This window comes from Mizuhopecten yessoensis, unplaced genomic scaffold (genome assembly GCF_002113885.1).
Source record: "Mizuhopecten yessoensis strain PY_sf001 unplaced genomic scaffold, ASM211388v2 scaffold716291, whole genome shotgun sequence".
Taxonomy (NCBI): domain Eukaryota; kingdom Metazoa; phylum Mollusca; class Bivalvia; order Pectinida; family Pectinidae; genus Mizuhopecten; species Mizuhopecten yessoensis.
Window position 1 is genome coordinate 195,116 of NW_018480043.1, and position 12,090 is coordinate 207,205.

At 38.6% G+C, this 12,090-nt stretch overlaps 2 protein-coding genes across 2 annotated transcripts; one reads left to right on the forward strand and one right to left on the reverse strand.

Moving 5' to 3' along the window:
- Nucleotides 1–360: 360 nt before the first annotated feature.
- On the reverse strand, nucleotides 361–4,909 carry LOC110442688 (coiled-coil domain-containing protein 173-like). Its single transcript, XM_021486406.1, has 9 exons — nucleotides 4,772–4,909; nucleotides 3,847–4,085; nucleotides 3,505–3,678; nucleotides 2,772–2,977; nucleotides 2,188–2,398; nucleotides 1,875–1,960; nucleotides 1,534–1,726; nucleotides 1,103–1,267; nucleotides 361–794 (listed from the first exon to the last, which is right to left on the reverse strand). The coding sequence occupies exons 1-9, from the start codon at nucleotides 4,812–4,814 to the stop codon at nucleotides 438–440; spliced, it is 1,674 nt and encodes a 557-aa protein (XP_021342081.1). The 5' UTR covers nucleotides 4,815–4,909; the 3' UTR covers nucleotides 361–437.
- A 32-nt stretch (nucleotides 4,910–4,941) lies between these two features.
- On the forward strand, nucleotides 4,942–10,360 carry LOC110442689 (pyridoxal phosphate phosphatase PHOSPHO2-like). The gene is made up of 2 exons (XM_021486407.1): nucleotides 4,942–5,102; nucleotides 7,326–10,360. The coding sequence occupies exons 1-2, from the start codon at nucleotides 5,046–5,048 to the stop codon at nucleotides 8,073–8,075; spliced, it is 807 nt and encodes a 268-aa protein (XP_021342082.1). The 5' UTR covers nucleotides 4,942–5,045; the 3' UTR covers nucleotides 8,076–10,360.
- Nucleotides 10,361–12,090: the final 1,730 nt, after the last annotated feature.

Sequence of the window (12,090 nt, forward strand, 5' to 3'; positions counted from 1 at the left end):
ATCCAGTACTAAGGACGGCAACACTGGACATTTTTATGGGTCGACCTGATAAACTACTGAAAATGGTATCTGCAGCACACATATAGCAACCTGATCAGGGTAAAAATGTTAGCAACATTTAATCTTCACTGGCCTAACAGTTACTACAGGTCTGTTCAGAGTTTTTAGAGAAGATAATGCTTGTGAGTCCGCTCACAAAATCAGATATATATGTAGTCCTGGCTTCATTGTTTCCACACAATTTAATTTTCCATGGTTTGGGGTAAAAAAAAAAAATACAACATATTTGTTTACTTGTTCATGTAAAACTCAACTTCCACAGTGGATTTCTGACTTCACGTTAATCACTACATGTTTCAATTTTCTTCTCCTTTGATTTAGAAATGCCACATTTGAAAAATCCATTTTCTTTAAACTTCAGCTCCTTTATCGCTTTATTACCATACCATTCCAAGGCGTTTCTTTGAGCCACTTTTGCCATAAATGGTTTTTTTGGTTTCCTCAGTTGTGTCCCTCTGGTAGTGTGGCATCTGTTTACCAGACTTGTCAGACACCATATAACTCGGTCGGATGCCGCCCTTTCCGTTGAAGATTGGTCCGCAGCCACCCCCAGCACCTGCCTGTGCCGCCTTACGGAGGGGGTACACATTTCGTCCCCCGCGTTCGCAGTGCTCAATGACTTTACCAGCATACTCCTGGAATTGGTCCTCTTCAATCTTGAGCAGCTCCATATTGGCCTTGTCCAGCATGAGAGCCTGCTGTTGTATATCCTGTGCATTTCTTACCCTCTCCTCCTGTAGGCAGACAGAAAGGTTATGATCAGACCTACGGTACGTGCATATATACTTAATTAACTTTATTGATATATTTATATACAGGTGACAGAACAATTACCATTGGAAAATTTCACACCGTGATCAGTTCAAAAAGTCGCAATGTAAATATTTTCACCAACGACAGTTGCCACATTTACAAATTACAGTCCCTTCACAGAAATTATACCCGGAATATTTCTTTGAAGACATGAGATGAAATCAACAGTTATATAATTTATGAAGACCTAAAAGGGCCTGTGGTTCTCTTGTCGCTCTAACCTACTCACCCCCTGAGTGCGTTGGAAGTTCTTCAGCCCTGTGGTCTCATCCCGTTTTCTCATACGCTTCTCCTCTTCGTTCCTCTCAAAGATCTCGTCGGCTGCCTTTCTGATGCGAACTGTCTCCAGCTCCTGACGACGTTCATCCTTCTTCTTCTGCTCTGCCTCCTTCATCTGGAGAAATTACAAAATTTAACATTCAATTGTCTTTCAGAGCTAAAATCTATAGCTGACGAAGTCACCAGATACTGGGCATTCTATAGCTAATATATGTTGTCAAAAAATGTTGAGCTTTACATTCTGCAGCTTTAACAAAATTGACTGATGTAGTGAATATTATGACCTTTATTAAAACAAAATTCACCTTGACCAAAGAACGACATTACTTAAAAATACAAAACTTGTTTTGACACTTAGGGACTCGGATAACCTTGACCTACCTGTCCATCACGATGTGCCGCAGCCTCTGACATCATTTTCCGTAACTTGGCCTCCTTTATTGCCTCCTCTGCACCCCGCCTCTCCTCCGCTTCTTCCACTGCTCGTCTGATCCTCTCATCCTCATCGCTCACCTTCTGTTTCATCTGGGCGCCCAGCTTCTCACGGATTTTCTCCAGGTGACGCTGCTTCTCCCTGGGAACATTTCAGTCACAACATTTGAAATCTCACACAGGTATCTACTTGATTGGTGCTTATGTTTCATCTGACTTCAATAACATATACTAATATACTTAGCCAGGTGAATACATGACACTACTGATCTCAGACTTAATGGACTTACATGTGGATTTCTGATTCCTTTTCTGCCCGCAACTTCATCATCTTTCTCTTAGCAGCTGCGAAGATACGACAATCCTCATCTTCCTCCTATTATGATAACGAAATTGAAAATCACATGTGAGGGTAAAAATAAAATCTGAACTTTATACATACATTGATATGTATTAATTTCATATAACTACTTTAATTATGAATTTACATTGTAATCAATTACTGGTGACTGCTGACTATACTACACTGACTTACAAGTCACTCTCTGATAATCATATAACTTTAATTAAGCTTTGTGAGGATGCAAGAACAGCATCTATTACCTCCTCCTGTTGGAGCTGTATTTGCTTCATCCTCTTGATGCTTTCAATCTGTGACATGTTGTCCTTCAATAATTGTGCCTTCTCGTCCCGCTTGATGGTTACAAGGTGCTCTTTCTCCACGTGGTACTGAGATGCCAGCTTTTTAAGCTCCTCCCCCTCTAGACGATCCTCCACCTTAACCATCTCATTGCTCTTCATGTGCTCTCCCACCCTGTAACAACATATATTATATGAGATCTGGAAGTGTGTCATGTAATGATATAGGAGTAAGCGTGTTTGTAATAACAATGTGAAATACTTTGAGCTGTGTATAACAAAGAACTGTGAAATCTGTAACTGTATGGTAATTAAACTAAGGCCAGGCAGTAGGTCTTGATGCATGAAAAAAGATCAGGAAGACATTACTTAAAGGAATGATGCTTAAGGGTGTGAGAACAAACTGAGATCTAAAAGTGTGAATACAATGTATGTATGATATTAGTGTGTATACAATATATGTATGATATTAGTGTGTATACAATGTATGTATGATATACGAATTGTGTGTGTGTCATGTAATGATAGAAAAAATCTGGAACACATACTGTGAGATTTGGAAATGTGCTGTTAGTTTAGAAGCCTGGATCCTTTCCCTGGCCTTCTGTTGATCAACCTGTATTGCCGCATCATAATCTCGTTGGGCCCGCTTCAAGTATTCAATGTCCTGACCCTCGTTGGCTTTCTGTTTCAGTTTCTTAAGCTCTAACTGAGCTTCTCTTTCCTTCAGGACTTCTGTCAGCATGAGAGCACTCTGGGAAAGTAAAACGAATACACATCAGAAGATAAATCACAGTTTCAGTAAATTAAAACTATTTCTTAATTTTGCCTCATAAATTTTCAATCCTGAAAATATTTACCGGTATATACTCTTGAAAAGCCATTAGCATATATCAAAAACATATTAACCACATCAAAACAAGTCTTAATTGTACATTCTAAGCCTGTTTAGCTGAATAATTCCTTTCAATGCCTTGAAAATTTAAACCAAATTGTATGAGTTTTTGTAATATTTACGCCATTTTGCATTAAGGCAATCACCTTTGTTACGACTTTCACTAGTCAGAAGAAAATGATCGGGTCAGTATGTATGGTCAATTATTAAGACTAATAGATGACTAACATGATTAATATGAAATAAGTTGATCAGGTAAGTACCTGTATGGTCATTTAGTCAAGACTTGCATGGTCGAAATGGACTGAGAAGCTTTACATAGAAGCTTTAAGCCAGAAGAATTTGACTAGGTCAGTATGGTTAAATTATATCATGACCTAGCTTACATGGAAGGACTTGACACGGTCAGTCTGATAGTATTGTTGTGTCTTTGCTTTTTCTATCGCCTCTTTGCGCTGCAGAGACTGATATTTGGCCTCCTCTAGGTCAACTTGTTGTCTCTCTTCCTCCTCTTTCTGCTCCCGTAATGTCCGTGCCTCTAGTTTACGCTGCCTCTGTCCCTACACAACAAATATGATAAGAGAATAGTTAGCATGGAAAATCTCCTTTTCTGTGGTTGACAAACTTATCATAAGAAATTGTAATGTTCCAGGATTAAAACTATTTTTTTCAGTCAATCATAAAATAATAAAGTATTGTGGAAAGTTATTTGACATAATTTAACTTACTACAATAGTGTTTCCCCAGTCTTTAATCATTTCCTTTGACATTTTCTGTTTTTCTTCTTTTTCTTCCCTTATTTTCCTTGTCCTTTCTTCCTCTATCTGTTTGCGATGAAGTTGCATCTGAATGCGTTCCCAGTCGTTCTTTGACAGAACTGTGACCTGTCGGAGGTCAGTACCATCAGCTAGATGCATGCCTTGTGTAAGATTTTCAGTTGAGAAGGGCATGTCTTTTTGGCCTTTGCCTAAAAGGTAGAGTTAGTATAAGGTGAAATATATAGTCATCAATCCAATGAAGCTTGTGATTATCTAGTATATATAAAGATAATTGTAATAAGAAACCCTTATTCAAGTTCTTATATATCATAACACTTTTTATTCATTACAAATAATAATGTTTTGAGTCTGGTGTAGAGGATACGAAATCCTGTGCCAGAAATCTATCATTAAATACAATATGTGATATTATGCCTGGGGAACTGCATTTTCAGCAAAAGTCTATTTCATTTTTTTTATATACATTTGAAATTCGGACTTAATACTTTCACTGTTCCCGATCCCCGATGGCATAATCATCAAACTGATGGAGCCCTCGTATTAAGAAGAAGATCCTGTGACCTGATAGTATGACAAATCCTGGAAGCGTTCGCGAATTGACGAACATGATACATTACTTAACTCACCGTATAAATGATATTATGCGAAAATATACTTTTAGTTAGAGCAATATATAATAATTTAAACATTGCTTATACAACCGAGACTTTAAAATGTATAGAAACACATTTGATGTTAATCATGGTCGGGGAAACTGTTAAACATCTGAACAACTTCACCAAGATGGTGGCAGTGTTGAATACCGTGTCATCAATCAAAATCATACGATTTGATATTTCTGTTGAGTGTTTGCTATCATAAATGATATAATTACCTTGAGGACTGCCTTTTCTTCGTCCGTGCATGACAGTAGTCATTTTGGTAGCCTTATATTCCCTACTAGAATTAATATTTCACACAGACTTCTAGCAGGGTACTGTTGTCAAGACAAACATCGGGAATTGTGACGTCACTTCCGTCTTTACCTTCAGGGGGCGAATGTCCTTGACCCTAATCGTAAACTTCCGACGGCCAAAGGTTTTAGGACTGTTCATCACGTAAGACCTGTTATCTTAAGAGCTGGATTACATAACAACGTGTTGCAACAAATGATTAACAAACTTATACAGTTCATCACTCGACGCCATAACATTAAGATTGAAAAGGTACGGGTTCTGTATTCATATCAAAATGCGTTGACAAGATCCATTACTGGCATGATATGGCCATGGGTTGTCATTCGGCAATACAAATATTGGGTGAAAACCACACCAAGAATTGTTGTGTTGCTCCAGGCAGTATAGGCTGCAGCAGCAAAGTCAATGAATGCATTTGTTGGCTATTAATAATCATGACTATAAAATATCCCTTGCATATATCATACAGTATGTGTTATCTAACTCATTTGTTGTTGCTTGCCATTGAAATGAATATGAACATTTATCAAATTATGTAATGTATTATTTTGTGAAATTGAAATACTGTGTGTGGCGTTATATGGATGGCAATTGTTAGCGGTTGAAACGTGAATGTTCAATGATAATGTTTATACAAACGATGTAATAATCTTACAAGGAAATGGCAGAGGTAGTTCATTCATGTGACAATACAACTTAAACAACAGCTGTTTGAAATTCTGACTGTAAATTGAGATAAAAATCTCCCCTTATGTCCTTATTTTTTATATGATTTTTATCTCAATTTACAGCCAGAATTTCAAACACCTATACAAGATGCTTATTGCTTAAAACTATTTTTTCTGGTGTTTGATAATAATCGCAACTTCAAATAACAATTATATTAATTATTGATCCATGGAAATCTGAAAATGATTAAGTCATCAATGATAATTGATTTAAACTGCAGGTAAGATCTTGGGGGATGCAATAATTCTATAGACTGCCAGGTGCAAGTTCTTGAAAGCCTAGGGTGTGTCAACATCTATTTGAGTGCGGTAATGTGTGTGGGTGGTAGGTAACGGTAATTTGATAGAAGTGCAGGTGATTGGGTGATGGTGTGACACAGATATATGGTTGATGTAATAGTTTGTGATTACTGATATGTGGTTATGATTTAGATTTGTACAGAGGTTGGTCTACAGTAGGTGCGGTGTGTGTGTTAGTCTGTCCCAAGGCACAGATGATGGTAACGGATGATTGGTATATGGGAAGCTGGTATGACCTAGGTATGGATGGTTGAAATGTGTGACCTACATGTGGAAATTGGGTGTGTTCTGTGTGTGGATGGTGGGTTTGATCTAGGTATGGATGGTGGGTGTAACCTATATGAATGGTGGGTGTGACCTATGTGTTGATGGTGGTTGTGACCTATGGATGGATGGAGGGTGTTACCTATGTGTGGATGATGGTTGTGATCTATGTTTGGTTGGTGGGTGTGTTGATTGTGGGTGTGACCTATGTGTGGATGGTGGGTGTGACCTACAGTTTATGTGTGGATGGAGGGTGTGACCGGTGTGTGGATGGTGGATATGACTTACATGTGGATGGTGGGTGTGACCCATGTGTGGATGTGACCTATGTGTGGATGGTGGGTGAGACCTATGTGTTGATGGTTTGTGTGACCTATGTGTGGATGGTGGGTGATACCTATGTGTTGATGGTCGTTGTGACCTATGGATGGATGGAGGGTGTTACCTATGTGTGGATGATGGTTGTGATCTATGTTTGGTTGGTGGGTGTGTTGATTGTGGGTGTGACCTATATGGATGGTGGGTGTGACCTATGTGTGGATGGTGGGTGTGACCTACAGTTTATGTGTGGATGGAGGGTGTGACCGGTGTGTGGATGGTGGATATGACTTACATGTGGATGGTGTGTGTGTGGATGGTGGGTGTGACTAAAGTGTGGATGATGGATGTGACCTATATGTATGTGTGGATGGTGGGTGTGACCCATGTGTGGATGTGACCTATGTGTGGATGGTGGGCGAGACCTATGTGTTGATGGTTTGTGTGACCTATGCGTGGATGGTGGGTGAGACCTATGTGTTGATGGTTTGTGTGACCTATGTCAGTATGGGTGGATGGTGGGTGTGACCTGAATGGTGGATATAACTTAGGTAAAGTCTACATGGCTGATGGGTGTGACTGACATATTGATGGTGGTTGTGAATTATATATGGATTGTTGATGTTAGCTAAGGTATGGATGATGGGTATGGATGACTTTGGGTATGTAGCTTTAGATGTCTGTTTGATCAGTGTCTTCATGTTTAAAATTTTAATTTAAAAAATATCATAAGCTTTTTGAAAGATTAAAAATACTCTGTTTCCTTATATAACATATATATAGCAGTATTTCAGACAAATTAATGGTGAGTTGTGCTGATTCAGTAGCCAATGTCTGTATTGACCATTCTGTTGTGTTGTAGATGACTGGACGATTGCTGCTGGCTTTTGACTTTGACCACACAATGGTTGAAGAGAACAGTGACCTATGGGTGAAACGGCTGGCCCCAGGGGGAGAACTTCCCCAGGAGATTGAGGACAAATACAGTAATGATGGCTGGACAGATTACATGGCCACCATCTTTGAGTTCCTCCACGGCACTGGTATAAGACAGCCTGACTTCAAACAATGTCTCGCAGAGATCCCACTGACTGTTGGGTTTAAACATCTACTCGAGCATGTTCATAAACAGGGACATGAATGCATCATCATTTCAGACTCCAACTCCACCTTTATAAGATATCTCTTAGAACAAAACAATCTGGAAAATATGATTTCTAAAGTGTACACTAACCCAGCGAAGTTTGATGAGGAGGGCTGCCTTAGAATTGACTTTTACCACCACCAGGACTGGTGTGACCTCAGCACTGTGAACTTGTGTAAGGGTCACATCCTCACCGAACACATCAGGGAACAGGCTGAACAAGGACGTACCTACAGTCATGTGCTGTACGTCGGGGACGGCTCCAATGACCTCTGTCCCTCCCTGACCTTGTCAGACAAGGATTATGCCTGCCCAAGGGTTAATCTTAGTATGTGGAAGAAGATTAATGCCATTCTCGCTGGTGACGACAATTATAAACAGTACAGTCTGAAAGCTAATGTACTGGAATGGGAATCTGGAGCAGACATTTTGAAACTAGTCAAAGAACTGGAATCTGGAAAGTCATGATCATGATTTTTCTGTTCTCTTGTTTTTGACCTTTAATTATGACAGACAAAATGACTGTTTCCATGATCACGAGTCTGATATTATACAGAATTAAACAAGAATACAAAAATACCTGTCCAATTTAATTAGAATTTGATCTTAATATACATGTCCAACATGATTATAGGCATAAGCTGATCTAAATGCACCCGTATTATATGATAAAAAGCAGACCTTTCAATGACATATTTAACACTCAGCTGTGGTATCATGTGACCTGTAACTACAATACCTAGGCAGCTAGGGCTCAGCTAGTGCACATGTCAAAGATGCAGAATTTCATTGATATTTTACACTTGAGTGATTAAGAACTAAACGGTTATCTTTTGTCATTTGTCGGTTACTGTAAAAGTTAATTTAGACAGCTATATTGATGAATTTAACATATATTTTACACAAGATTGCATTCTTCAGGAATAATTGGTGAAAATACTAATAATGTTAATACCTTTGCTTTATTCATACATGTATTTTGGTTTGATTGATGTAAGAAACATTAATAATATGAAACGTGGTGCTCTGTAGCAATCATAGTGAGGTATGCTACATGAATTGTAACCAGGGTGTCATGACTTGTATACTGAGCAAGGGATATCAATGATGACAATTATTATTATTTCTCCTTGTTGCAATGTTAATCAAATTCAGATCTTCACATTGCTCCTGTTAAGTGTTATGCCAAGTACGTGACATATTAGTAAAATAAAATCTATGCATCGCTCCCATTTACTGATATGTCACCGTCTCACGTACATGGCATATCCCTAAATGGGAGCTATGCATAGATTTAACCCCGGTACTAAGATTGTCCTTGTTGAATTATATACATCTGTAATTTACTGAATATCTAGTCGAACATCCAGAACATCTACCACAATGAAGGCCTATTGTAATATAGAATTTATATACATCTACTGCAAAGATAACGCAAAGCGTGACATTATCCCCCACGCCCCGCTGCTTAAAAGAAAGACACACAATCATATTTAAATATATATTTGTTAATATTACAATAACTGAAGTATTAACTCCATTCCACCACTCAGTTACTGATATTTTGATGTAGATCAAAAAAGGCTTGATAAGAGCACTAGCTTCATAAGTGTACAAAACTTCCTGTATACATCTTGAATGCAAACGGCTCCAATAGAGTGCTAGGTTGATAAGTGTACAAGTTAAATTTCAATTTGTTATTTTTAATAGTTTTAAGATCATGCTAATCAGAAACCTCAAATTTCATATTATTGCCTTTTTCCATGGCAACAGAAAAAAAAAATCCAAAATAAGAACTCCTCCAGTAGCAAAATGCACCAAGAGAGTGCTAGCTTGTACAAAGTGGACAAAGTTTCAGGAACATGTAGTTCTATCTTGAAAGGTTTTGACATTTTACTCTGGAAGCAGCAACATTTGTAGTTTTGCCTATCTTTTTCCATGGCAACATTTTAAAAAAAAATGAGAACTCCTCCATAGCAAAAGTCACTACCAGAATGCTAGCTTGATAGTTATACAAAGTTTCAGATAGTTATCATTGGAGTCATAATCCATTCAACTGAAATTTGTAATTTGGCCTATCTGTTACCATGGTAACAGAAAAAGTATTCAAATGGGGAACTTCTCCATAGCAAAAGGTACTACTAGAGTACTAGCTTGACAACTGTACAAAATTTTGAGTAGTTACCTTGAACGGTTTCAGGGTCCTTTCGGAAAAAACATATGCACGGAGTCGCACAGACACCGACACATTTCTTAAGCTATAATGATTGGGTTTACCAAACAACTGTTGTTGTACATTTTACATGGGTATCAATATCTGACATGTGTTAACTAATTATTAAGGTAATTATGGCCCTTTGCATACTTCATGCAAGCATTAACAACTTGTTTAGACAGATGTTTTTCCGTCTGATTTCCTTCAAATTTGCTAAGATTCAATATTGTTATTATAGTAGCTGTATATCTGGATATCAATACCTTACAGGACCTTTTTACATGTAGACATACGCGCAACGGGAGATCAGGGATATACACTAATCCCGTAGCTGGAGTGCGCAATGGGCGATCAGGGATATACACTAATCCCGTAGCTTGAGTGCGCAATGGGAGATCAGGGATAGACACCAATCCTGTAGCTGGAGTGCGCAATGGGGGATCAGGGATATACACTAACCCCGTAGCTGGAGGGCGCAATGTGATATCAGGGATATACACTAATCCTGTAGCTGGAGGGCGCAATGGGAGATCAGGGATATACATGTACACTAATCCCGTAGCTGGAGTGCGAAATGGGAGGTCAGGGATATACACTAACCCCGTAGCTGGAGTGCTCAATGTGATATCAGGGATATACACTAATCCTGTAGCTGGAGTGGGTAATGGGAGATCAGGATATACACTAATCCTGTAGCTGGAGTGCATAATGGGAGATCAGGGATATACACTAATACTATAGCTGGAGTGCGCAATGTGAGATCAGGGATATACACTAATCCCGTAGCTGGATTGCGCAATGGGAGATCAGGGATATACATGTACACTAATCCCGTAGCTGGAGTGCGTAATGGGAGATCAGGGATATACACTAAGCCCGTAGCTGGAGTGCGTAATGGGAGATCAGGGATATACACTAATCACGTAGCTGGAGTGCGCAATGGGAGATCAGGGATATACACTAACCCCGTAGCTGGAGTGCGCAATGTGATATCAGGGATATACACTAATCCTGTAGCTGGAGTGCGTAATGGGAGATCAGGATATACACTAATCCTGTAGCTGGAGTGCGCAATGGGAGATCAGGGATATACATGTACACTAATCCCGTAGCTGGAGTGCGCAATGGGAGATCAGGGATATACACTAATCCTGTAGCTGGAGTGCATAATGGGAGATCAGGGATATACACTAATCCTGTAGCTGGAGTGCGCAATGGGAGATCAGGGATATACACTAATCCCATAGCTGGAGTGTGCAATGGGAGATCAGGGATATACACTAATCCCGTAGCTGGAGTGCGCAATGGGAGATCAGGGATATACACTAATCCTGTAGCTGGAGTGCGCTGGAAACTCAAGTCCTCTAATGTTATTGCACTCAACCTTGTCCAGCAGTTTGTTCCAGTCAGCGGCAGTCTTTGGAAAAATTATATTTTTGTAGAGGTTTGTCTTGGATTGAATAATTTTGAAACTCTTAGTGTTATTTGTTGATCTCTTGCCTTTTGATGTGGTTTGAAGAGACCGTCACAGTCAGTAAAATGCTTGGCTTTCCTCAGCCGTTATAGGGGTTAGATGAGTATGACATGGTTGGCACTTGCCCCTCAATCGCACCTTGTAGAAGATTCCTTCCTATGGTTTCTGAGTGGTGGAAGATCTATCTGTAACTACAGAGAGTAATTTCCATTTGTGTACTATATTCTACATGTATATATATAAATATACCTTCATCAAGCTGTAACAGATTAATTTCCCTTTTGATAACATGATACGGAATAATTTCCAATATTGCATGGATGGAGGTCTTAATTAATTATTTATTTACCTTGATTATGTACCATGATTTGTTACAGAGTAATTTCCATTGAAGTATTATGATCTATTACAGTGTAATTTCCATTTTAGTTACATGATATTTACAGAGTAATTGCCCCTTGTGTAACAGGATCTAATACAGTGTAATTTCCCTTTGGGTATATATATCCACTTTCATAATTTATTAGATAAGACATATTACTAGAATTAGTTATGTAGCTTTGCTGTATTCTTATTGGCAGCCATTAATGAAGATATTTTTTTTTCCAAATTAATTTGAATTTACCACTGCATAATGGGTTTTTGTGATACATTTAATGAAATACAAAATGACGGCACAATTTGGAATAAATATTTATGTGAAACCAGATGTATGTAGCTTGTTTTTAAACTGCATTATCAGTATTATAGTAATGTATCAATAATATCAATATGACACCAGGTACATGTATACA